The 27,836-nt window shown below is 44.8% G+C and overlaps 2 protein-coding genes across 3 annotated transcripts in view; one reads left to right on the forward strand and one right to left on the reverse strand.

The window, feature by feature from the left end:
- Nucleotides 1-14,222, forward strand: part of Eif2ak3 (eukaryotic translation initiation factor 2 alpha kinase 3) — a 60,837-nt gene extending 46,615 nt beyond the window's left edge. Inside the window, exons 9-13 of the mRNA XM_021191223.2 lie at nucleotides 656-1,439; nucleotides 5,766-5,933; nucleotides 10,317-10,418; nucleotides 11,540-11,602; nucleotides 13,056-14,222. Of these exons, the coding sequence (XP_021046882.1) occupies nucleotides 656-1,439; nucleotides 5,766-5,933; nucleotides 10,317-10,418; nucleotides 11,540-11,602; nucleotides 13,056-13,256 (1,318 nt within the window). The 3' untranslated portion in view covers nucleotides 13,257-14,222. The remainder of the gene's footprint in view (nucleotides 1-655; nucleotides 1,440-5,765; nucleotides 5,934-10,316; nucleotides 10,419-11,539; nucleotides 11,603-13,055) is intronic.
- Nucleotides 14,223-26,433: 12,211 nt separating this feature from the next.
- Nucleotides 26,434-27,836, reverse strand: part of Tex37 (testis expressed 37) — a 6,701-nt gene continuing 5,298 nt past the window's right edge. Inside the window, exon 4 of one of the 2 annotated variants that reach the window (XM_021191799.1) lies at nucleotides 26,434-27,038. In XM_021191799.1, coding sequence (XP_021047458.1) covers nucleotides 26,613-27,038 — 426 coding nt within the window. In that variant the 3' untranslated portion in view covers nucleotides 26,434-26,612. The remainder of the gene's footprint in view (nucleotides 27,039-27,836) is intronic. The other variant, XM_021191800.2, reaches the window with a different exon arrangement.

The raw sequence follows: 27,836 nt of genomic DNA on the forward strand, positions 1-27,836 counted from the left end.
AGCTCAGGGGGTACTGGTTAGTTCATATTGTTGTTNCACCTACAGGGTTGCAGCCCCCTTCAGCTAGCTAAGGAACACCTATTACAGATACCAGGACAAAGGGGAGTGGCCACGAATCAAGGCCTGGGAGCTAATTTGCACAGGGCTTCAGAACTGCGCTGACCTGAAGCCCTGTCCTTAGGATCGCTTTCCTAGCTTACGTTCTGTACAAAAGGCTATGCACAGATGACTGTGTACATATTTCAAGTGTATAATTAAGCTCCCAGGACTGGAGAGATGGCTAAGAGTTAAGAGTACTTGTTGCTCTTGCAGAGGACTTGGGTTCATTTCCCGGTACCCACGTCAGGAGGCTCACAACTGCCTGTAACTCCAGTTCCAGGGACTCCAATACCCTCTTCTAGCTTCTATAGTCGCTGCACACATGAGGTGCACATGCAGACAAGAAGGCATACACCTATATACACAAATTTGAAACAAACAAAATTAAGCTTTCAGATAAAAATTTTGAAAAAGAATAGACAGGATGAGCTGTTCTTTGTTCCACATAGTGTGTTTTATTTCCACTGTGTGTTTTGGGTAATTGTGTTTGTAATAATCAAAACATTTTAAACCACTGTGCAGGTCACTCAGCTCTTTTCGTTTCTCCCACTTCTAGCACAGACTGGCCACTCAGCTCCCCTAGCCCAATGGATGCCCCATCTGTTAAGATCCGAAGGATGGATCCTTTCTCTACAAAAGAGCAGATCGAAGTCATAGCTCCTTCTCCTGAAAGAAGTCGGTCTTTCTCAGTGGGCATTTCCTGTGGCCAGACAAGCTCATCCGAGAGCCAGTTCTCTCCCCTGGAGTTCTCAGGGACAGACTGTGGAGACAACAGTGACTCAGTGGACGCGGCCTACAACCTCCAGGACAGTTGCCTGACGGACTGCGAGGATGTGGAAGATGGTACCGTGGACGGCAATGATGAGGGACACTCCTTTGAACTTTGTCCTTCTGAAGCGTCTCCCTATACCAGGTCAAGGGAAGGAACTTCCTCTTCCATAGTGTTTGAAGACTCTGGCTGCGGCAATGTGTCCAGTAAGGAGGACCCCAGAAGGAACCGGCTGCATAATGGCAACCATTATGTTAATAAGCTAACTGATCTCAAGTGCTCCAGCAGCAGATCTTCTTCAGAAGCCACCTTGTCTACCTCCCCTACCAGGCCAACCACTCTAAGCTTAGATTTCACCAAGAACACTATGGGCCAGCTCCAGCCCAGCTCCCCCAAGGTGTATCTGTACATTCAGATGCAGCTGTGCAGGAAGGAGAACCTCAAAGACTGGATGAACCGACGCTGCAGCATGGAGGAACGGGAACACAGCGTGTGCCTGCACATCTTCCTGCAGATCGCAGAGGCGGTGGAGTTTCTGCACAGCAAGGGACTCATGCACAGGGACCTCAAGGTCTGTAGCCAGAGGCGGCCACCCCGGGCTTTGAGTGTGCCGTGGGGTTCAGAGCAGAGGTCCGGGAAGGAAGCAGGGAAGGAAGAAGTCTCATATTTGAAGGGCTCAGGCAGACCGTGCATCTTCCTTTACAGCCTGTTTACTTTTGTTTTACTGTAAACACTATTTCCAGCAGTCCCAATGGGGGAAAGATCTCATATCTAAAGTTCATCACGAGCAGATATACCACATAATTCCTATGCTCTAAAAATAAATTTACATCGATGGGCAGTGGTGGCCCATGCCTTTAATCCCAGAACTCCGGAGGTAGGGCCAGGTGGGCCAGCCAGAGTTGCACAGAGAAACCCTGTCTCAAAAATGTGTGTGTATGTGTGTGTGTAGGTCAAAGGATAACTTTTTTTTTTAATGTATTTATTTATTATATGTAAGTACACTGTAGCTGTCTTCAGACACTCCAGAAGAGGGCGCCAGANCTCGTTACGGATGGTTGTGAGCCACCATGTGGTTGCTGGGATTTGAACTCTGGACCTTTGGAAGAGCAGTCGGGTGCTCTTACCTGCTGAGCCATCTCACCAGCCCCAAAGGATAACTTTTAAGAGCCATTTCCCTCTTTTCACTGTGTGGGTCCTGGGGATTGAACTCAGGTTGTCAGACTTGGCACCAAGCACCTTTATCCACTAAGCCATCTTGGTGACCTCTTACTTCTTTTGGCTTTGAATAACTTTGACCAGGGTCTCTGCATCGCATAGTAAGAGGGACCTGAGTGGAAGGGGAGGTGAGGCTTCTCACTAACCAGCTCGGATTTGGAGCAGTAGAGCCCATGTTTTTGCCCCATTGCTGACTATGTGGGCTTTGAGGGAGAAGCCGACTAGAGAAAAGTGGCAAATGCTTAACTAAGTGGCCAGAGCTGTGCAAATTAAACCCTGATCTCAGAGTGTACAGTACTGAACAGAGCAGCAATACAGTGTGATAAATTGCATACAATTCTAACTCAGGCTACTGCACTCCTGCAATCAAAGCACTAAAGAAGCTGAGACAGGAGGATTGCTGTGAGTTCAAGGCCAGCCTGTCCCAGTAATAAATAAATACATACACAATATTTCTGTAGTATATATTTCTAAAATGTACAGAACTATAGCTAGTTTGTTGATTCTGTTAAACTTTTATTTGACTGTTTCTTGTCATGACCCACAAGCACCTGGTAGCTCTCAGTAGGTGTGTATGGAACCCATAAATATTTCCTGAGGATAGTGACTTAAACACTTGGCATATTTGACCTTGTATTAAGTATGTTAAATTTTATTTTTATGTAATAATTAACTTTTGCTTCCGATACTTAAGTAGCTATAACAGGAGTTGTTTCCTGGGCTGGGAGTGTATCTCCAGTGGGAGAGTGCTTGCCTAGCATGCAGTGAGGCCCCGAGATTGAGCCCCACTGTCAATCTCTGGCCACATAGCAAGTTTCCAGCTAGCCTGGCTACATGAGGCCATTTGATCTATCTTCAAAACAGACAAAAAGTTGCTTTCTTCTAAAATCATCAACAAAATGTTTTTAAATTTTTGAATGTGTTTTAAGAGTTTGGGGAGAAAATGGGACTAAGAACCAGGGAGAAGCCCAAGCTGGGTGCCGTGGACTGATCCACACACAGTGGAAGTCGAGGTGTTTCCTTTGGTTGGACTGGAGAAGGTGTCTTACAGCAGAGACCTTCAGCTTCAGATTGGTGATCCGAGCTGTTGAGGTGTGAATACAGTCAACTTCCTCATACCATGTACAAGTTCCCCATGGTCTACTCCCTGTCATGCCAAGCACCATGAAATTCAAGGCCAATGCCTTTGTTAACAGTCGTAATATGCTGATTTTATAATGTGAGCAAGATGTTGGCGAAAGGTTTGCTCAATATTACTCCGTTGTGTAAAGAACTTTCTCGCCGGGTGGTGGTGGCGCACACCTTTAATCCCAGCACTTGGGAGGCAGAGGCAGGTGGATTTCTGAGTTCAAAAAACAAACAAACAAACAAACAAAAAGAACTTTCTCTATTTGTATGTGCACCAGAAGAATTCCCAAAAGAAAGTTAATTTTCCCTTTAGTTTTTCTAAAAATATAAAGAGGTTTATTCCTTTGAAAAGACAGTCATTTCAAAATATTTAGTATGCAACAAAAACACCACCATGAATCTTTCCCCTCACTGAAAAGCCTGTATCTTGCCATGTTCTGACCCTAGTCTCCATGTTAAATCTTGTTGGCTTTCCTCATTATAAAGCTTGGTTACATGTCTGTCAGCACCATTCATGCTGCCTCTTCAGGAGTAATGTTTTCCTTTGGGCTTTTCTCAGTGTTTACTCAGAGAACCCAATTCTCAGCACACCTAGGTCATCTATCCTCTGGTTTCTATGGTGGTCCAAACCATGCCTACCCACCTTGTTCCCCTATCCCATCCTCAGGGCAAGGCCGGGCATATTCTGGACCTTTGGCTCATTTTCGTTTAGATTTTATTTTGCTTGCAACCACGAGCATTAGTACTGACAAAGTCCGCAGAAGCTCTGTCCACCATGCGACAAAACAGTCAGGGATGCAGTACAGCGTCAACTAGAACCAGACAGTCTGGTGAGCATGCGTTCTCTTCTTCCTGTTTATTCTTTGCACTTACAACCAGGTTCTCCGTCACAGACTCAAGGTGGCAGTTAATGGTTCCCAGATATGTTTGTCTTTTAAGGTTCCCAGACATGGTGGTGTTTTTGGTAGTGCATGGTGAGAAACGTTTTTCTTTTCCCTGAGGTGGCCAGAAATCCTAAGGCTTATTTTCAGTAAACCAAGATCCCTAGACCATCCCTCCACCAGACTCCTTGGAAGGGAAGGGATCAGGCAAGGGTGGGATTGCTCCACACTGAGACAGAAGGGAATTCACAGAGTCTGGATGCTTCTAAAAGAAGGACCAGAAATAGATGCTCAAGAGACAAATGCTGTCTTTAAAAGTTCTGTAATTGCCATTGGAAAATGGGAGGGGTCACTAGGGACGTAGCTTGGTTGACAGAGTGTTTGTCTATCAGGCAGGAAGTCATGTGTGATTTAAAGTCATCTTCAGCTACATAGTGAGGTTGAGATCTGCCTGGACTACTTGAGACTCAAGAGAACAGACAGAGTTCCAACACAAATACCACTTTGTGTAGCTCTTACATGTAGGCATAAGGCTTCCAAGGAGCCTTGGGTTGGATCTGTGGCCTGACAGTGGGAAGGAAGAGAGAGAGAGAAAGGCAGTGTCATTTATTGTCTCTGATATGGGGCCATCAGTGAGAAAGTTCTAGATTATTACCACAGATTTTAGTTGCCTTGTTGCTTCAAAGTCAGAATTGTACGGTGTCATCTTAGGAATGAAAGTGTTGGGGCAGTCCCACGGTCTCCAGAGGACTCTTCAGCCCACAGGCACATAGCACGCCCAGGATCTTAGCAATCAAAGTGTTAGTTTCTGGCAGTGTTGGAAGCAGGATGAGGTTTGATCTTGTGAGCTAAATGGTTTTTCTTTCAGTGATAAGGGAAAGTGACAGATTTCCTATATGGGACCTGAAGTCAGAGAGTGCACATGACATTTGGTTAGCTACATCTAATATGTAAGTTCAAGTGGGAATTTAGAACTCAGGCCAGAGGCTAGGTGTGGCTCTTGGCTTTGGGAGCTGAGGGATTTAGAAGCAAGGCAGAACACCAGTCATGAGTTCTAATTCCACTGATAGGCTGCCCCACCCTCGGACACAGACCGGATGGTGGGCATGTTACATTCTTTAGGTGGTCGGTGGTCAGGTCATCTCCCATGACAGCAGAGACAGTCTGGCTGCCTGAGTTCAGTTCCTGGCTCCACCACTTGCTGGCTGGGTAACCTCAAGCAATCTGTTTAACTGCTAGGGCTTTAGTTTCCATATCTAGGAAGTGGGGGCCAACAGTGATTTTCAAAGGCGTATAGAACATGAGTTAATAGTAAGTAGCAAGCTGCTTAGACAAGCATAGTTTTTTCTTCCTCTCTTTTAAATATAGTTTGATCATATTCTTTCTCCTCCCCCAGAGCCTCCTCCACCTCCCTACCCACACCGCTTTATGTTCTTTCTCTCAGTAGCAAAACAAAACACAGAAAAGTATGGAATCCAGTTAGTGCTGGCCAGCTGTTCTTTTCACAGGACAGCAGCACCTTTTAGAGAGTCATATCCTCTTTATTTCTTTTCTAAAAATCATATTCTTTCGGCTTTTTTCTCTTCTCTGTATATACTCACTGTTCTTTATTATTATTATTATTATTATTATTATTATTATTATTATTATTATTATTATTATTTTCCCAGCCTTCCAACATATTCTTCACAATGGATGATGTGGTCAAAGTTGGGGACTTTGGACTGGTGACTGCCATGGACCAGGATGAGGAAGAGCAGACTGTACTGACTCCAATGCCAGCCTATGCTACGCACACGGGACAAGTGGGGACCAAGCTATACATGAGCCCAGAGCAGGTGAGTCTTTCCGACTTTAGATAGTTAGGCAATACCTAATGAGGCTTTCCCCATGGTCTTGGTACAGTACCCAGCCATACATAGCCTAGAAATTATGAAAGCAATTCTGCCCCAGGGAGCACAGCCCCCAACCCCCACCCTGGGGTTGGAGTGAGAAAATGCAATCATGAAACATGCTGTCACCTCTGAACCAGAACCTGAAAAAAAGACTTTGAGAGCCAGACATTGTGGCTCATGGCATAATCCAAGTAGTCGGGAGGCTGGAGCAGGAGGATTGCCGGGAGTTCAGATCCAGCCTAGGTTACAAAATGAGGCCTGTCTCAAAAACCCAAAGAGAAAAAAAAGATGGGATGTGGGGAAGGAAACACACAGATCACATCAACACATCGAAATGAAAAGTACTTGCCGGGCGTGGTGGCACACGCCTTTAATCCCAGCACTCGGGAGGCAGAGGCAGGCGGATTTCTGAGTTCGAGGCCAGCCTGGTCTACAAAGTGAGTTCCAGGACAGCCAGGGCTATACAGAGAGACCCTGTCTCAAAAAAAAAAAAAAGAAAAAAAAGAAAAGTACTGAAACTTATAGAAGGTTTCAAATTTCTATTTGGACTTAAATGTGTTTCTGTTTGTTCTGGTCTCATGTAGCTCAGCCCTTGAACCCTCTACCCCCTGCTTCTGTTTCTGACATTTGTTTGTTACATGAGACTTCTCTGCTTAAGAGTGGTCATGGTTTTTGCTCAGTGGGAAAAGAGGAGCCATAGAGTAGCAAGCAAACCTAATAAAACAGCATCTCCAGGGTGGCTTTAAAATCAAAACAATTAGGTTTCTCTAGCAAATCTACTTAAGAGGAAGAAAAAGAATAAAAAGGATGCTGCAGAGATTTGTGAGTCAGAGAGAGAGAGAGAGAGAGAGAGAGAGAGAGAGAGAGAGAGAGAGAGAGAGAGAGAGAGAGGAGAGAGAGAAGAGAAATATCAGTTGGCCCAAGTAATTGGATTGGCTTTATCAGTGATGGAGCGAAGACTTAGTGAAGGAAAAATAAAAATGTTCTAAGGAGGCAGAGGCAGGCGGATTTCTGAGTGTGAGGCCAGCCTGGTCTACAGAGTGAGTTCCAGGACCAGGACTACACAGAGAAACCCTGTCTCAAAAAAAAAATAAAAAAAAAAAAAAAAAAAAAAAAAGTTCTAAGTATACATCTGTGTCCCAAGAGAAGAAACCAGGGGAGCCCTGAACTGTCAACTGCCCTTGGAATTTTAACCTTTTAATACATAAATATATTATCAGAAATTATACAAAAAGGGTTTTAATCACATTTTTAAAAGTTAATCAATGAACTGACATGGGTTGAAGGCATATGCCTCCAACTCGACTTCCATTCCTTGAGACCCTGGTGGTTGAAGGAAGGAACAACTCCTTCTTGTCACCTGACTTGCACAGAAGCACTGTGGCATGTGTGTGCAAGAACACACAAAAATAAGTACACTTCAAAGAGCTAACAGTTAAAAATCAGCCATTATTTACAGGGTCAAAAATAATGTTTACATTTTATGTAATGTGGAAGCAAAGTAGGAATTACTGAGTCTGTATGCTTCTCAGTGAAGGAATCCCTGGAAAAGCCACACACACACACACACACACACACACACACACACACAGCGGAGCACAGACCCACCCACCCCTACTCCTTACCTCCCCCACAGCAAACCACTCCCTTTCCCTCCCCCACAGTAGAGCACCCACCCACCCCTGCCCTTTCCCTCCCCTCCACAGTGGAGTATCCACCTACCCCTGTGCCCCCCCCAGCAGAGCACCCACCCACCCCCTGCTAACATGTACACTTCATGAAGGCATGGTGGGACTATTGGGAGAAGGAGCAAGACCAGCAGGAAAAGATGGGTTTGGGGGGGAAGGGGGCAACAAATGAAACATAATACTTTGATAATTTTATAAAACAAATTTTTAAAAATTAGTTTCATTCCAAGCAGTGGTGGCACTAGCCTTTAATCCCAGAATTTGGGAGGCAGAGGCAGGCGGATTTCTGAGTTTGAGGCCAGCCTGGTCTACAGAGTGAGTTCCAGGACAGCCAGGGATACACAGAGAAGCCCTGTGGAGGCGGGGAAAATAGATTCAAACCATTATTTTCCTTGAAAACTACTTCTAACTACATAATGCAGTGCATAGTGAATAAAATACAACTAGGATTCCCAGTTTCCCAACCGTGTCTCAAACCAGGGGTCTGCAGTCTCAACTTTTTTTTTCTTTTTTTTTTCTTGAGACAGGGTTACTCCATGTAGCCCTGGCTGTCCTGGAACCCACTTTGTAGACCAGACTAGCCTTGAACTCACAGACATCCAGCTGCCTCTGCCTTCTGAGTGCTTGGATTAATGTTATGTGCTAGAGCTTGCTTGCTTTCACTTTTTAAAAAGCTCACCTTTGCAGGCCTTCAGATAACTTAGTGCCAGGCATACTCCAGCTACTGTCCACCCTGCTGCCCTCTCGTGGGATCCGCAACAAGCTGTTCTTCAAAGCTCAATAAAAGGTCTCCACAAATTCATGCCATCAAAATAAATATGTGGGGACTGGAGAGATGGCTTAGCTGTTGAGAGCATTGGCTGCTCTTCCAAAGGACCCTGGTTCAGTTCCCAGCATCTACATGGCAGCTCACACCTGTAACGATCTGACACACAGACACACAGACACACATGCAGGCAAAACATCAGTGCACAGAAAAGAAAAATACAAAAACTTCTAAGTCTCAATTTTTACAATCCAGTAACATGTTAATAATTCTTTCTCCTTATATATTAATCTTTCCTCTTTAAAAGGAATGTGAAAATATAGCAATATATAATAGAGAAAAAGGCATTTTACCAAAAATAAGTATAAATTTTCCAGCTGTGTACATGCACGCACACACATCTTATATGTAAATATATCTTTTTATATCTTTTAATATTACACATAAATTGTTTTGTTGGAAACCAAAGTTGGAATTTTGTTCCATAGTTTTTGATCAGTATTCACACGTGACCGTGCATGAGTTCTTGGACATCCTTAGACAGCTGTGAAGCATTCATGCAGTTCAGATTGCTCAACGTTTGTTTTGAACACTAAAGTTAATGTCAGGTTTGCTTTGAGGCCAGTCACTTGGATAATTGGCCCAGCATCTCTGTCACATCTTTATCAACTCTGCCATGGACAGGATTCGTTGAGATTGAGGACCAACTGTGAATGAGTCCATTTACATTGCCCAACTATTGTATGAGGTTATCTTTTTCTCCTGTACCTCTGTTGGCAATGTCCTTGGACATTTTCTTTGACCGTTTCCCAAGACACAGAGAGGTAGGGGAGGGGTGGCAGGTAAGGGGCAGTGTGATTTGTTGCAGTGGGCACTTTAGATTATAGCATGGTGGGTGCACAGCCGATGCAGTCAGTGGAACTTTGCACCTGCTATTTTGTGAGCAGAAGCCAGCCTGCATAGAAAGAACCAAGGAGGCAGATACCTAGAGTGGTGTGGAGGAGAGGGGATGATGGCCTCCGCCCTGACCGCTGCTCTACCACCCAGCACCTGTTTCCCCCCCCCTCCCTCCCCCTCCCCCTCCCCTTCCCCCTTCCCCTGGTGTGGCAGTTCTGAGGTGAGCCAGTTCCAGGGCTGTTTACCTGTAGTCAAGTCACTGGCCTAAGGAAACGTTCATAAATAAAAGGGCTCTCCTGAGGCTCCAGGAGTTCACTTTGCATTTGAATGGGGCTTTCCTTAATAGAGCAGACCAGATGCTATTCTTTGCCCTGGTGGTATCAGGTATTTATTGAGGGCCTGCTCTGTACTTAGCCCAGTGCTGAATGATGGGAATGGAACACAAAAGCAGCAGGTCTCTTCCCTGCCAGGACTGGGAAGGCCCGAGAAATATGCACATGAAAAATAGGGCTATGCATGCAGAGCAGTCTGCAATTAAGTGCGTAATGAAGGCTCACAGGTTGATTAGTGGCTTGCAGTAATGACCGACTTCAGGACTCCGGTGATTAGAAATGAGATTGGCTTCAGATAGTGTCGCTTTGAAAAGCTTCACCTCAGGGGGCCTGAGCGGCCCTTACAGACTGCAGAGCACCAGGCTCCGAGTTTCCTGCGACCCTGCTGATGCATATCTCCCTGGAGCCTTACCTGGGCTTTCCCTCTGTGATGCTGAGTGCCGTAATTACACCTGCCCACAGTGAAAGAGGCAGGAGAGGGACTTAGAGATTAACTCTTTGCTTATACCAAGAGGTAGCTGAATCCACTCAGGTCCGGGATGCTGCACAGGAACTGAGCCATCTCTGTGTGAATGCTGTAATGATGTGCTTGCTCCCTCTAGGGCGAATTTTTTTTTTTTTACATATCTTTATGCTATTTCAGATTCATGGAAACAACTACTCCCATAAAGTGGACATCTTCTCTTTAGGCTTGATTCTGTTTGAACTCCTTTACCCATTCAGCACTCAGATGGAACGAGTCCGGGTAAGTGCATCTCACGTACCCAAAAGGATGGATGGAGGGAGTTATTTAAAATTTACAAGAGTTTTTAAAGATGACTACATTTATTCTTTTTTAAACTTTTAACTATGTGCATGTGTGTGCGTGCAGTTACGTGTGAGAGTGCAGGTATCCACTGATGTGAGGCTTCAGGTGCCCCTGGAGTTGGAGTTTCATGCAGTTCTAAGCTGCACAGCTGAACTCTCCAGCGCCATTAAGTTTATTCTTGATGCCATTAGACAGTTAAACCACGAGCAAAAGGGACTAAGTGAGCAACAGGGTTGTTGTAGATGTTCTGTTGTATCAGTTCATCATCACTGTAACAGTAGCTTGCATTTGGCAACTTTGTTACCACCGCAAAGCCAGAGGGAGCTGGGAGGGTAAAGTGAGCGAGGGCAGGAAATAGTGACAGTTGGATGGTGGGAACCATATGGAAAACAAGTGGTCATGCAGTCACAGACAGATGCTGGCAGATGGCATATGGCTAGGATTTCCCTTCTCAGAACATCATGACCGTAGGTTTTCAGTCAGACAGTACTAGTTGGGCATGGTAGTGCAGCCTTTAATCCCAGCACTTGGGAGGCGAAAACTGAAAACCGGGCAGATCTCTGTGTGTCAGGCTGGCTTGCTACCCAGAGCAAGTTCCAGGCCAGCCAAGGATACCAGCTACCTCGTGAGCTCTGTCTAAACAAAGTAAGAGATCCACTCAAGTAAAGAATCAAGAATCAAACTGTGGAGTTAATCAGTTCATCAAAGACACTGTTAAGAGAGTGGAAAGTTTGGGGCTAGAGAGACGGCTCAGTGCTTAAAAGCCCTCGCTGTTCTCTCAGAGGACAGGCGTTCAGTTCCCAGCACCTACATGTGGCAAGCAGTTCACAGTTGCTTGTACCCAGGGACTAACGCCTGCGCTGCCTGGGTGCACATGCATACACGCACAGACACGAGCACACACACAATGCACATAGGCGCATGCACATTAATACAAATGAGAAGGAACGGGAAAAGACAGGCTGCGGTGTTGTCAGTGTACCTGTCTAGCATGTGTGAGAAGTAGACATACGGCAAAATAAAGCTAAAAGATTAACTAGTGCTTGCTTTCTTTCTAGATTTTAACTGATGTCAGAAATCTCAAGTTTCCACTACTGTTCACTCAGAAATATCCCCAAGAGGTATGGGTAATGTTCAGCTCTTTCTCTAAAATCATCATATTAAGTGTTTAAATTGTTCTTAAGACACCCTTAAACACAAAGGGTCCTTAGCAGTCAGTTGGTCAGCTTCGACTTTGCAGATGAGACACCCAACATTCTAGATCAATGGCTCTCAACCTGGACGAAGCAACCCTCGAGACCTAAACAGTTTTCACAGGGGTTGACTAAGATCATTAGAAAACACAGGTATTTACATTATGATTCATAACTGTAGCATAATTAAAGTTATAAAGTAGCAACAAGATAACTGAATGGCTAGGGGTTGCAGCATGAGGAGCTGTATATTAAAGGTCACAGCATTTAGAAGGCTGAGAGCATTGATCTAGGAGACCAGGTTGCTAGGACTGCCCTCAACCCAGTGCCTACAGAGGTCAGGCTGCACTGCCACCATCCAGAGGCCGACTTCATAAAGCTCCCTCACAGGAGCAGTCTGTGTTAACTCTGTTGGGATTTGGTCAGAGATCTCTAAAAATGGCTTATCCTTCAACAGAGGGAGGGCTCCAGTTGCTCTTCAGTTCAGGTGGGGGTTAGGCCACACTCGGTAGTTTAGGAGATTGGTGGAAAATTAAGCTGGTCCTCAGGTTAAAAATACATTGTAACATCATTTCCTTTAGTAACTTATTTCCTATAGTGTGTGTGGGTCCACAAGCTTTTTGCTTTAATGTTTACACATTGATAAATCTTGGCTTTAAAAATGCTTTATTGAGATTATTGTAAATTCACGTGTATTCGTAAAATGAATCTATATTTAAAATCAGGTGACATCTATGCCTCAGGGATGTGATTCTAAAACCTCTCATTTCATTATAAAAGGCTTTTTACACCCAGATAGCCTCTGTACATTTTCAGCAAAGCTAACAGGCTAAATTCAGCCTGCTGCCTATTCGTAAATTTATTTATTTATCATCTATCTATTTATCTATGTATCTATTATGGGGGAGACATGTGTGCATGTGTGTGTGTATGTATGTAAGTGTGCACTATGGTACATATATGGAAGTTTAAGGACAACTTAAGAGGTTTAGTTCTCTCTATCATATGGGGCCTAAAACGCCAACTCAGGTCATCAAGCTTGGCAGCAAGGGCCATGGAAGTGGCTCAGTGGGTAAGAATACTTGTTGAGGACACAAGTTTGAGTCCCTAACACACACACACACAGTTGGTCATGCCTGCACACATATGTAGCATTGTAGAAGGCAGAGACAGGAGGACCACCAGGACTTGTTGGCTGCAAGCTGAGTTCCAGGTTCAGTGAGAGAATTAGGAATAAGGTGGAGAGTGACAGCAGGGCACCTGCTCCTCCCCTGGTCTCAAGTGTGTATATGCATATACATCTGTTATTTTCCAAGACTTAAAGGACTGCTTAATAATCTAAATCTAGAGCTTTTAACACAAAACCATTTTTATGTTTCAGCATATGATGGTTCAAGACATGCTCTCTCCATCCCCCACGGAGCGGCCTGAAGCCACAGACATCATTGAAAATGCTGTATTTGAGAACTTGGAGTTTCCTGGGAAAACAGTTCTGAGACAGAGGTCCCGCTCCATGAGTTCACCCGGAACAAAGCATTCCAGACAGCCCAGCAGCTCGTACAGCCCACTGCCTGGCAACTAGCCCTCAGCTGGGCCAGCAGCCCTCGAAGGTGGCAGAGCAGGCGCCTTGAGGAACATGGCTCTCCACAGCGGTGGACTCGGATTTTATGCTTTGATCAATTTGACTTGGGACCAATTTTTCTAAGTCAGACTGGATTATGGGCCTAACCCAGTTTGATCTTAACTGAACTTCAAGGAAAGGGCTATGTAAATGACATGTGAACTTGTTTCTCGTTGGTGTCCCAAGGCTAGCTGGTCAGTTGAGAACCTTCATTTTTCACCAGGAGGTAGAAGAGATCCTCAAATGGTCTGAACCGGAAATGTCTTTAAAGCACAAAAGTGTAAAAGACCTTCTCACATGGGAGCTACATGTTCTAGAAACGTGCTTTCTAGAGATACAAGGGTGGTTTTGGAAGTGGTTGTTATAAAGCTGACTCCACTTTTGTTCCTGATGAGCATTGACCCATCTGCACTATTTTGCAAGTCACATAGCACAAGCTGGGTTGCCATTTATGTCGTTAGTGTCATAGTCTGCAGCAGTGAATGGCTTCATTCTTTAGGCGGTCTAGGGAGCGCAAAGAGCTTTTTTTGTACTTTTTACCTCCAATAATGGGAAAATGAAGCTTTTAGGTATTGGTCAAAAGATCTGATTTGAGAGGGTTTTTTTAAAAAAAAAAAAAAAAGTGCAGTAGGAAATGAATTATCTATTACAACTAACTTCTTCAATTATGGAATTTTTATCCTAGTAGAATCCTATCTTAAATACTACAAATGGGTACATTCCCCCAAACTGATTATAGATAAGTTTAATCATCTCAACTTGCTAACGTTTTCATTTTTCCTGTAAATACGTTTATTTTTTATTTATAACAATTCTGAAATCAATCCATTTGGGTTGGTGGTGTACAGAATGCACGTAAGTGCGATAACTATTATGACTTCTTTCAAGTCTAAATGATTTAATAAAACTTTTTTAAATTATACTTAATAGTTGACTCTTATTTTAGAAAGTTTTTTGTTTTTTCCTTTTGGGGGCTTGTTTGTTTTGTTTGCTTTTAGTTTTTGGATTTTTTTTTTTTTTTAATATAACAAGATTTTTCTGTGTAGTCTTGGCCACCTTGGCACTTCGCCTCATTTACCAGGCTGCCTCAGACTCAAAGATCTGCCTGCATTTGTCTCCCTAGTGCTGTGATTAAAGGTGTGTACTAGCACTGCCTGAGTTTAGAAAGTTTTTACTTTTTTTTTTTTTTAAGATTTATTATTATACATAAGTACACTGTAGCTGTCTTCAGATGTGTCAGAAGAGGGCATCAGATCTCATTATGGGTGGTTGTTAGCCACCATGTGGTTGCTGGGATTTGAACTCAGGACCTTTGGAAGAGCAGTCAGTGCTCTTACCCGCTGAGCCATTTCACCAGCCCCTAGAAAGTTTTTAAATGATGATCTTCCAACTTATAAAATGGGATCATAGAACTCTGAAAGGTTATACCCCTTACTCTCAAGTCAAGGTTCTTCTCTTTTTTTTTAAGTTTTCTTTTTTTATTTTTACATATGTGTATGTGTGTATATCTACCATATGTGCACAGGTAGGTACCAGCGGTAGCTAGAGGAGAGGACATCAGGTCCCCTGGAGCTGGTTGTAAACAGCTGATGTGGATGCTGGGAACCAAACTCAGGTCCTCCAAAAGAGCAGCAAATGCCCTTAACTGCTGAGCTCTATCGGTAAAAGGCTACACAGCTTTGACTCCAGGAGACATCTGGATTCTCCAATGGAAGACACAGACACCCTCTGATTATATAATTTATCTTTGTTGCCTTGGCTCCTTCTGGGTAGTTGCCTAGTCTTTGCTGCCCAAGATGCTTCTGAGCAGCCCTTCTGGGGGCCACATTCCTTCTCATTTACATTTCAGATGATTTTCCTTCTTCAGCTCTAAATCTGATCCATCTCCCTCTGAATCATGGCGCTTCTGTCTCTTTTTCAGTTCCTAGCCTGTGCAAATCTAAAAGTCCCGCCCCATCTCCCTCTGCCCAGCAATTGGCTATAAAGCAATTCTTTATTACCAATCAGTCAGCTGGGGGCAGACTTCCTTTAGCCTACTTGGGGGACACTGCAAAAGGGCCTCTTGGGTAACACAATTAGCAAGAGAACACAAGCCACTACAGAGCTTTCTCCCCAGCTCCATGAAAACTTACTCTTAAGCTTATCCAAGGCAAGTTCAGAAGATTCACAATCAAAGATAGCTTCTGGGCCCCACCCCATGCCAAGGACTGGGAATATAGAGGACCATGCCCCAAAGTGAAAGCTCACAGGAAAAAGGAAGATGGTATTGCTAGTTAGGTCCATCAGTGTAGCCCTAGTGGGCCTAATTCCCAACTGTGCCTGTCTTACTTTTCCTTTTCCTGTTGCTGAGATATACTTCTTGAAATACTTAAGACTAAAGCAACTCCAAGAAGTAAGGAGAAACTAGCTCACAGTCCCAAGGAACAACCCACCATAGTGGTGAAATCAAGTCATCGGGAGCGTGCGATAGCTGGTCACATCACATCTATATCAGAAAGCAGAGAGGAAGACATGGGTGCTGGTGCCCAGCTTGCTGCCTCTATGCCCACCAGGATTGCTCACCATGTAGTGAGAAGTTATGCTTGATCACACTCTCTGCCATGGTGGTCTATCCACAGCCATGGGACCAAGTGACTACAGAACAAAGTCAGGAGGCAAAATAAATCTTGCACCTTTTATGTTTCTCAGGTACTTTGTCACAAGGAAAACAAAACAAAACAAAACAAAAGCTGTGCAAACAGTTCAGTCTCCACACAGGAACAGCTTATGACATGAGAAAATGCTTCCAAGGTGTCCCGATCACATTAGACTCACACCTAACGGCAGGCAGGCCTGCTCAAGGTTCTCCTGTCTCCTGGAAAGCTTGATCCAGCTGCTGCTTCCTATTCTGTTTTCATGCCAGTCGGGGAACTCCACTCATGTCCTTGATCTTCACAACAGCTGGGAACTAGCTATCAAAAGCACATTGACCACCATTCTACTCGTGGCCAAACTCCCGTGCAGAACGGTCTCATGATTTACCCAAGATCATAAAACTAGAGCAGGTCCAGATCAAAACCCAGACATTCTGGTTTCCAGTCAGCAATTTGTCCACTCTCCTGTTCTGCATTATCTGAGGTTACAAATTCTTACCTGTTAGGACGGCCTTGTGTCATTTTAATCCTGGCATGCCTTTGCTGAGCACCTTCAGAGTCAAAGAGTGGGACAGTTGAGGCAAGAGACCAGCAACACCTAGCAAGTTCACAGTGGTGGCCAGAAGTAGTCTAGAGCTGGTGCCCTCTGACTCCAGATCCTCTCTCACTTAACCTTTCCAGACAGAGGCAGACACCCAGACATACACATGGGGATACAGAGAAAGGATAGAGACAGAGTGTTGAGCTTAAGTGTGCCACCATTGCCCAGCAATAAATAACAACTTTTAAAAATAAATTTTCCGTGTGCGTATGTTTATGTGTGTGTGCAAATGCATGTGTGGCATGTGCGGTTCTCTTGCTTGGCAGCAAGCACTTTAGGTGCTGGGCTATCTATCTCGTTATGGGCTCCAAGGTCTGCTCGAAATTAGCTTTAAAATTGTGACAAGAGATACTATCCTGAGAGATGACTGCAACTTTGGTCAAAATATCCTTGTCAGTCCCAGGAGCATAGAGAGAAACCAGAATTGCAAGGTGTAGCGAGCCCAGGGCTCTGGGGCCTCCCAGCAGGAACCTGACAGTGTTCAGCTACTCAGAATTGGAAGCTAAGGGGAAGGGGTGACACCGGAGATGTAACTAAGGACAAGAGGGACTCGTCTCTTCAAGGATCTTCTTAAGAATTACTCAATAGCTGGATAAAGGGGGACATTTACACTGAGGGTAGTGTGTCCAAGGAGTCAAGAAGCAGACGTGGAATTTTTAAATGGTATTTTAGGAAGATAAACAGCAAACACAAGTTTCTGGGAGGTGGAACTTTGTGATAGCAACAAATCGAAACAGTTTCCTGTAGATGAAATTGTTGTCATGGGTATAGAGTGTCTGTAGAAGCCATTCCTAAACTTCGCCTTGGGGTGAATTTCTTTTCAAAAATATAATAGTTTTCAGACCACTTTGTGTTCTACCACCTGCCAATCATGGCATCTGAACAAAAGGACAAAACTAGGGCCTGGTGTTTTCACACCGGAATCCGAGCATTTGGGAGGTGGAGGCAGAATCTTACTTACTTACTTACTTACTTACTTACTTACTTACTTACTTACTTACTTACTTACTTACTCTTACTTACTTACTTACGAGAGGACTCTTACTACATCTGGTTGGCTGACCTGGAACTCAGTATGAAGACTTGAACTCACCTGCTTCTGCTGGGGTTGAATCCACACGCCATGGAAAGAAGGTTCATAAATGTAAAGCCAGTTTTGGTTCCATAAAAATTTCTGAGGCCAGCTAGAGCCGGTCTGTCTCAAAAAACACAACGCACACACACACACACACACACACACACACACACACACACACACACACACACGCGCGCACACACACAAGAAGGAAGGAAATATTTACAATATCTTAAGTGATCTCAGATTTGTACTCTTTTATAGAATTTGAAGTGACCTTTAATTTTACTAGGTCCTTGGTAAAAACAATTATTTTCAGTTGCTGTTTTACATGCCGGGGGAACAAGATCACATAGCTAACAGAACTGCAGTAGCTTGTAATAATAACCCACCTGCCTCTCAGGCCACCCATATTTGCATAGCAAGTCCCTATCTTGCTTCTCAAAATCCCTGAGGGCTTTTTTTTTTTTTTCCAGGAGTTACAGGTGACAGGACAGTGTCTTCTGGAATCACAGCTTCTGGATTCTTGTTTACAATTGACTTTCAGCTCTCTAATCTATATCCACTACTGCAAATAACAGTGTGAAGATTTAAATAAGAGATGTGACTTGTGTTACAGGATCTCATACATACCTGGAGTTCAACAGAGACTCGGGATGAAGTCGGGGTTTACTTCCCTCAGCTCGAACGTGAGTGCATTCTCCCTGGGTTCATGTGGAGATCTGATGGCTAAACTGTGGATTAAAGAGCCATACCCACCCTACCTCACCCCACCCCCAAGAAAACCTCGTGCACATCTGCAGAACTCTGAGCATCCTTCCCTCTGGTTGGATAGAAAGGTAGAAAGAGAACGGCTCCCTTTGATTAGTCTCAGGAAGAGTCAAGAAATAGAAAGAGCACGGACTTGCAAAGACCAGGCGACTTTGGTGGGACGAGATGGCTCAGAGATGAAGGCCACAGGCTGCTGCTCTTCTAGAGGACCCGAGTTCAATTCCCAGCAGCCACATGGTAGCTCATAACCATCTATCTGTAATGAGATCTTGTGCCCTCTATATGAGTGAGATCTTCTGCCCAAACATACATGCAGGCATAACACTGTATGCATACTAAATAAATACATCTTTAAAAAGAAGGAGAAGGAAGGGGAGACATATCAGGGCTCTGGACAGGGTCCCAAGGTGTGGGTGAAGAGTGGGGGTTGGGGGAGAAGAACAGAAAAAAATAATAATAATAATAAAGCAAAAACAAAAGGAAAGACTCATGCACTGGGGTCAGGAAGGCTACAAGGTCTGGTAACCCAAGCCAGCAAGTTTGTTAACAGCACAGTTCTTTCTATACCTCAGATGGCTTGCAGAAAACAAGTCAGTTAAGGGTATCAGGCAGAATTACGGAATCTCAGAATATCTCAAGTTCCCCCTTAGCAAGGTACATTCTGGAATGGCAAACAGATAATTTCACATCCCAGGTTGACCACAGAAGGAATGTCAAGTGACCAGGCATGGCGAGGTGAAGGCAAAATGTCCACTTCCCATTATCAGGGCCTCCAGACAGTCTCCCAACCAGTTTATCCTCCAATGGTGTGTGTGTGTGTGTGTGTGTGTGTGTGTGTGTGTGTGTATGTGTGTGTACGTGCTTGTTTGCTTGCTCATGTCATGGTATGTGTATAGAGGTAAGAGAACATATTTCAAGAGTGAGTTCTCGCCTTCCACCGTGTAGGTCCCAGACTGAACTCAGGTAGTCAGGCTTGGCGGTAGATGTCTCTGCCCTTTGAGCAGTCTCACTGGCCCCCATCTTAGTTTACTATCATATGTTAATGGATTTCATTATGACATTATCACACACATATAATGTATTTTGGTGAAATTCAGACCCTCCTATATTATCTTTGCTTGTCCAACTCTTGTTCCTATTGATCCCCCCCTTTTTTTTTTCGAGACAGGGTTTCTCTGTATAGCTCTGGCTGTCCTGGAACTCACTTGGTAGACCAGGCTGGCCTCGAACTCAGAAATCCGCCTGCCTCTGCCTCCCGAGTGCTGGGATTAAAGGCCTGCGCCACCAGGCCCGGCTTTGATCCCCTTTTCATTTCCGACTAATTTTTCTTTGTCTATTTTGTTTTGAGAACCAGTTTTAGTCACAGTACTTACAGGAATACGGTAAGTGGTTATCTATAAGCTGCCCCAGAGGAGAAAATGTCTCTCCTCCATCCAGCAAACATTGACTGCCTATGGCGAGGAGAGTGGTTTCCTAAGTTCCCTCACCCCCTCCTGCGACAGAACCCTGACCTGCCCAATCTTGTGTAGGTCTTGTGCAGGTATTCAAAGCTGCTTTGAGATTAAGAGTGCCTGGGCCATGTCGAGCCTGGAAGACACTTTTCCACAACATTCGATCCCCTCCCCCAACTCTATCCTTTCTGCCCTCTCTTCCTCAGTTGTTCTCTAAGTCTTGGAGCCTTGGAGAGGGGTGGGATATGTATACCCCATGTATACATGAGCATCCAATGGTCATTTATCATCAGTTAAGAATATCTAAAAAAGGAAAAGTGTCTCCGTTGTTGAGCCCTGCTAAGTAAGGTTGAAGTCTACCATTGTCCAGAGAACCTTCTGAGCTCAGCACAAAATGGGGACTCCCTTTACAAGCAGAGCTTCATCTTCTCTGACCTCATCTGCAGAGCCTGAAACACCAATACCCTCTACCTGCGGAATATCACATAGCTTTGGTGAGATTACAGGTCCAACTACCAGCCCTCCTCAATAAGAAACCCTTCAACAAGCATTTGAAATTCCGGGAATGTCTCCCCATGCTAATGAGGCAGCTTAGTAACTTAGCCTTCAGCCAATGACCTTTGCCCACTCCTGATATTCCTACCCCTCTTCCCTAAAACTACATAACCCTTGGTTCACCCTGAATAAAGTGTAGACGTACAAGCTAAGATCCTCTCAGAGAGCTGTTTCATTGAAGATCATAGGTAAAGGCCTCCACCTGAACGAGCTATAACACTAAGATCCTCAGAGAAGGCCTTCTCCCTACAACCCTCTCATTCCAGGCACTCACTCCCAGCAGGATGAGGATCCTGCAGAACACCACCTATTCCAGATGTGCAGGGACATCTGGGTACCCTGAAAACAAGGAAGGGGAGGACACAGCCACAGCTGAACCCCAAAATGCATACCACACTTCATCCAAAGCTGCCAGCGGTACTAATTTATAGATATAAAGATAATTATTTGGAATTTAGTAATTTGACTGACCTGCTGTGATCATTTAAATAACAATAGCAATAGCCGCCCCACTAAGGCCTACTAGGATCTCCTCAGACACGTGCTTTTGTCTGAGTTTACTGTACAAGATCTGGATGTCTTCCTGTGGGTCAAGTCTCAAATCTAATCAGTGTTTGGTTACCTGACCTGGGCCAGTTCACCCCTCCTTAGGCAACCTGGTGGTCCCCCGCTCCCGGGAGGTCACCATATTGATGCTGAACTTAGTGCAGACACCCAATCAGCATAGCATACTACAGCCCAGAACTCCTGGACTCAAGCAATCCTCCTGTCTCAGCCTCCCAAGTAGCTGGGACTACAGGCGAGCGCCACCGCACCCGGCATGTTTGGTTACCCGAATAGCAGACTCACCACTCTTGCACTAGTATGTGCTTTCCTAGCCAGTTGATTGTGCTGTAGATTGGGTTCAAAACGATGCAACACCAAATGGAGTCTTGTGCAAAGTGTCTTCCAGGAATGACTAGTGATAGTTTGCCTCTAGCCTTCTGAGTAGCATCTACCACTGCTATAAAGGGTGGCCATTAGTTCATAGAAGCTGTCTGGTTATTAGATTTACTGACCAAAAGGTCCTAGTAGGTGTCCCACTAACATTAATTTCACTTAATAATGAGTTCAGAGTGTCTGAATCCATGGTGTTGGCAACTGCCATAGGATGCCAAAAGATTGGCTTATATCCCAGGTAGGACAGAAAAAGACTTCATTATTTAGAGTAACATAAAATAAAAATTATTTTTAAATACTGTCTTACAGGGTTTCTATTCCTCCACAAACATCATAACCAAGAAGCAAGTTGGGGAGTAAAGAATTTAGCTTACACTACCACATTGCTCATCATCACCAAAGGAAGTCAGGACTGGAACTCAAGCAGGTCAGGAAGCAGGAGCTGATGCAGAGGCCATGGAGGGATACTGCTTACTGGCTTGCTCAGCTTGCTTTCTTATAGAACCCAAGATTACCAGCCCAGGGATGGCACCACCCACAGTGGGCTCTCCCACCCTTGATCACTAATTGAGAAAATGCTTTACAGTTTAATCTCATGGAAGCATTTCCTCAAGGGAGGGTCCTTTCTCTGTGATAACTCTAGCTTGTGTCAAGTTGACACACAAAACCAAGCAATACAAATACCTATGAAACTTTTTATTTAATATTGTGGGCCACAGTTGACTATAGGTAATGAAATTAAACAAAGCAGAGTTTGGAGAAGGGGGAGACTATTGAACATCCCAAACTATCATTTTCCATACTACAAATACCATTTGGTCCAAGCCATTACCCCTTCTTGCCTGCACTGGTCTCTTCCTCTACTTCTCTCCACTTTATTTTTGGGGACAGGGCTCTTTACTGATACAAGAGCTTGCCATTTAAACTAGAGTGGATAACTAGCGAACTCCTAGGATCTGCCTAGATCTGCCCCAGTGCAGAGGTTACAGGTACACTCTGCCATATTGTGCTTTACATGGGTGTAGGCAATTGAAACTCAGGTCTTCACGCCTATGCATGAACACTTATCAACTCCCCACCCCCAGATCACTGATAGGTTATTTCTCTGTCGCTAAAATGTGCCAATTTAAACAGATTAGATTATATTAAAGGCAGGTTTATTGGGAAGCTGCTCTCCAGTGGGCGAATTCCCTGGCCCCAAGGACCAAGGCTAGGGAAGTCACCATGGGGAAAACAGAGTAGGGGGGGTAGGGCACACACAGAGAAAAGAAGAGAGAGAGAGACAGAGACAGAGACAGAGACAGAGAGACAGAATGAGTCCAAAATGTCTGGATTATATAAGGTGGAGTCTTTGGGAGAAGGGCAGGCCAGCCCCTGGGCTGGAAAGTTCAGCCAAGTAGAGACTGAGGGATGCTGGGAAAACCTAGAAGCCAGATCTGCTTTGGTATGTAAAATCTGCACCTCAGTCCCTTGTCCTGGGCCCAAAACCAAACAACCACCTCTAGAACTTCTTAATTTTCCCCACCTGAAATGCTACCTGTCATAGTTACTGTCCCATTTTTGTGAAGGGGCACCATGACCAAGGCAACCTATAGAGGAAAGCATTTCATTGGTGGCTTGCTTACAATTTCAGAGTGTCAGCCGGACGTGGTGGCGCACGCCTTTAATCCCAGCACTTGGGAGGCAGAGGCAGATGGATTTCTGAGTTCGAGGCCAGCCTGGTCTACAAAGTGAGTTCCAGGACAGCCAGGGCTATACAGAGAAACCCTGTCTCGAAAAACAAAAAAAAAAAAAAAAAAAACAATTTCAGAGTGTCATCATCATCATCATCATCATCGTTGGGGAAGTATACTGGCAGGCAGGCATTAGAGCTTACAACTGGTCTGAAAGTTGCAGGCCAAGAGAGAGAAACACTGGATGTGTTGTGAGTAGGATTTTAAATCCTCAGAGCCTACCCCTCAGTAACACACTTCCTTCAACAAGGCCACACCCACTCCAGCAAGGCCATACTTCCTAATCCTTCTGGAACAGTTTCACTAAATGAGGATCACACTACCAAACATAGGAGCCTTTGGAGGCCACTCTACTGCATCACACTGCCTATCAAACATCTCTATTGCTCCCTTCCCTCAACCATTATACTTTCAGTGAATTTGACTTTATTTTTTCTTAAATTATTAATGTTTTTGACTGCATGTATATCTTTGCACCAACTATATGCATGTAGTGTCCTCAGAGGCTAGAATAACTTATTAGATTCTGTGGGCAAGAGTGAGAAATGGTTGTGAGATGCCATGTGGGTGCTAGGAATTGAACCTGGATCCTTTGGAAGAGTCAGTATGTCAGTGTTTTAGCCACTGAGTCATCTTTCCAACCCTGAGTTTGACTTTTTTTAAGGCACCTTAAGTGAAATATATATATATATATATATATATATATATATATACATACATATAATGTGTGTGTGCGTGTGTGTGTGTGTGCACAAATCCTCTACTCCTGCCCTCCACCAAAATTAATTTTAAAATGTGTTATGCGCGTGCACACACACACACACACACACACACACACGTGCGCGCGCGTACACACACACACACACACACACACACACACACACACACACACACGGAGATTAATGGGCAGATTCTGGAATGTGGGTCCACCTGAACGGTTTCAGCTATTTCAGCACAGACCTCCTGACCCACATCTATTTACCCAGCCCACACCGCCATTATATTTTTCTTTAGGAGGTCCTGACTACTGTTCCCTTCTTCCTGGAGCTTGGTATCCAATTCCATTGCTTCTTCTCCCATCACCAGTCACTTGGCCGCCTGTGAACTGGATACACACATCAGTCCCCGGAGCTGGCGCGGACCTTACAATGTCCATCTGGACCTGGTGTCCACGTTTTCCTAAGGATCTCAGGTGCCTTCCTCAGGCAGGCACTCTATGAGGTTGTATTCATCTAGAAGCCATGCTGTGATAAAAGTTTGAATCCACAATGTGAATTCCTGCCTAGCTACTTGGTCTCCTGTCTCTTCTATGACAAGGACATGCAAATTCTTAAGTCTCAGGGAGGGAAAATGAGCATGAAGAAAGATAGTTCCTGTGACTAAACTTTGTAAACATATATAGTCATATTTTATATTTTATATATATATATATATATATATATATATATATATATATATATATATATATATATATATAGTCATATTCAAGAACTGTTGGCCTCACCCCCAAGCCCCAGCCTTGTTTCTGCAGTCTGCTTGCAAGGGTCGCTCCAACTAGCAAGGAAGGACCAGGGATGACAGTCTGTATGGTACATTGGGAGAGTCTGTCTTCCTTCACTATGGTGGAGAGCATCACATGGGGAAATGGGGCAAGGATACCAGCTCATGTCTTTCTTCTTTGTATAAAGCCACAAATGTGGCTGGAGAGATGGCTTAGTAGTTAAGAGCAGAGCACAGGCTGTTCTTCCAGAGGACCCAGGGTTGATTCTCAGCACCCACATGAGGGCTCTCAACTGTCTGTAAGTTTGACACTATCTTCTGGCCACTGAGGGCACGAGGCATGCATGTGGTGTCCAGACATACAGGCAGAATACCTATTCACACAGTAACATAAAATTAAACAAAGGCACAAAGGGCATCACGGTCACCCCTCATCACTGCCTCCTCCAATTCTGTCTCCCAAACACCAGTGACCTGTGAACTTGGGAGTTAAAGTCCAACACTTCAGCTCCCTGAAAACCACTCAACTCACGTCTGTGAGAAAATACCTCCAACAGCAAGACTCTGGCAGCACGACTGTCTACGTCTCTTTTCAGTTTATTGCCTGAGTAGGCTTCCATAGTCCCAGTTAGAAGTGTGACCCCCTCCTACATGATTGCATTATACCAACTTGGAGATTGTTGACCCCATGGCATGGGACAGAAGGGAGTTACTTGCTACAAGGAAAGACTTAATTATAATAAATTAAGGACACAAACCCACAAGTAAGTGCCTCTTGCCTCTAATATCAGAGCTTGGATAAATATAATGGCGGTGTGGGCTGGATAAATAGATGTGGGTCAGGAGGTCTGTGCTGAAATAGCTGAAACCATTCAGGTGGACCCACATTCCAGAATCTGCCCATTAATCTCCGTGTGTGTGTGTGTGTGTGTGTGTGTGTGTGTGTGTAACACATTTTAAATTTAATTTATTTTGGTGGAGGGCAGGAGTAGAGGGTTTGTGCGCGCGCGCGCGCGCACACACACACACTATATGTATATATATTTCACTTAAGGTGCCTTTAAAAAAGGGTTGGAAAGATGACTTAGTGGCTAGAACACTGACATAAATATAATTATAATATTATAATAAAATAGGACGCAAACCCACGAGTAAGTGCCTCTTGCCTCTATTCTCAGAGCTTGGGAGGCTGAATTGGAGAATCCCAGAAGACTCATGGCTAGCCTGGGCTACATAGTAAAATCCAGGCCAGTTAGACTATAGAACTAGACCCGGTCTCAAAAACTCACCAAGGGCCAGAAAGATGGCTCAGTAGGTGAGGACCCTTGCTGCCAAGCCTGACAACCTGCGCTCAACTCTTCATCATGTGATGGCAGGAGAAAAGCCCCCCATGGATTGTCTTCTGATCGCCACAAGCACACTGTGGTGCAGCCCTTCCGCCCCTTCCCTCCACCAAACAAACAAACAACCAACAACGAAAAACAATCTCAAAAAAAAAAAAAAAAAGATGGGGAGATGGCTTAGGGCATAAAGTGCTGGCTGTGTACACACGAGGACCTGAGTTTGAATCCCCCCAGAACCCATGTAAAGCTAGGTACAATAGCACATCTTTAATTTCAGTGCTTTTACAGCCAGATGGGAAGCCAGGACACGCACCCCTCCCCCTCCCCTCCCCTCCCCCTCCTCACCCCCTAAGCTAGTGACCAGCTCATCTGGGGTAAGCCATAGCACTCAACAGAAGAGACCCTATCTTAAGAGGACTAAGATTGTCCTCTGACCTCCACATTGTAAACATGTGCCACCACTCACACACATACACATATACATACATTCTATACACACCCCAAAAGGTAGAAAAAAATAAAATGACACCAATTTCAGTTCAGCGCACGCACCGATTTTCCCTCCTTCCTTCCCCCTGAAATGAGGCCGGGACTATGAGGAAACAATATCCCTTGGCATAAGGAACATCTTTCCCAGTTTATTTTTTTGGTGCCTGCTCTGTGAGCATTGGCATGGAATTCCTTCATACGTTGAAACAGCGGGTATTCTCGCACGTCTACTGGTAAAATGGCATCATGGGGCCCCACCTATTCAAGATGGGGACCTTGACTCTCTGGTGATGATCACAGAGACAGCCTGGGAGTAGAAGGTAGCCTTTGCCCACTTCTGGAGCAGGCTGCGGCTCCGGTTCCATGAGGCACGGGAAGTCGGCCCTCTGGTGAAGCCAGTAGGGGTCATGCTGGGCCAGGTAGAGTGCCAGGGAAGCTGGGTAAGCATAATGGCAGGTGGTGGTGAACCTGCAGTCATCCTGCTTCCTAGCAGGTACCCGGTCTTGTGGCGGGAAGAAGCCAGGGACTCCCAAGTCTAGGGCAGTCATGTAGGGTCTTTTGAAAGCAGGATAGCCATCCTCCAGCTTGGGGTTGGGGTTAGGCTTGGGCTGGTAAAACTCTTTGCTCTGGAGCTGAGCGTCAAGCTTGGCCTGCTGGAGAAACAAAGAGAAGACTGAAAAGGTCGCTGAGGCAGAGTACTTCAACGCATTCTGGACAAAAATCCACACTACTGTTAAGAATGTTAAGTTCGGCGCCGGGCGTGGTGGCACATGCCTTTAATCCCAGCACTCAGGAAGCAGAGACAGGCAGATTTCTGAGTTCGAGGCCAGCCTGGTCTACAAAGTGAGTTCTAGGACAATCAGGGCTATACAGAGAAACCTTGTCTTGAAAAACAAAAAACAAACAAACAAAAGAATGTTAAGTTCGGGCTGGAGAGATGAGATGAAGATAAAGAGCACTGGCTGCTCCTACAGGGGACCCAGGTCTCATTCCCAGCACCCAAAGCATTTTTATCTTGTTTGTGCATGTGCTGGGAGCAGATGGTCCTGTGTACACATCTGTACATGTGGATGCCAAGGATCAACTTCATGCATTATGTCTGAGCAACCGTCCACCTTATCTTTGGAGACAGGGACTCTCAGTGGTGCCCATCAGGCTAGACTGCATAGGCCTGCCTGTCTGTCTGTCTGTCTCCCTAGCGCTGGGATGATGAGACATCATCATGAGACAGGATGATGCCTGTGGGTTTTAGGGATCAAACTCAGGTCCTTATGCTGCGCATGCAATGACTTTATTAAATGAGTTATCTCCTCAGATCATGTGATTCTATTTAGAAAGAAAGAGAGAAAGAAAGAAAGAAAGAAAGAAAGAAAGAAAGAAAGAAAGAAAGAAAGAAAGAAAGGAAGGAAGGAAAGGAAGGAAGGAAGGAAGGAAGGAAGGAAGGAAGGAAG

This window comes from Mus pahari, chromosome 2 (genome assembly GCF_900095145.1).
Source record: "Mus pahari chromosome 2, PAHARI_EIJ_v1.1, whole genome shotgun sequence".
Classification (NCBI taxonomy): domain Eukaryota; kingdom Metazoa; phylum Chordata; class Mammalia; order Rodentia; family Muridae; genus Mus; species Mus pahari.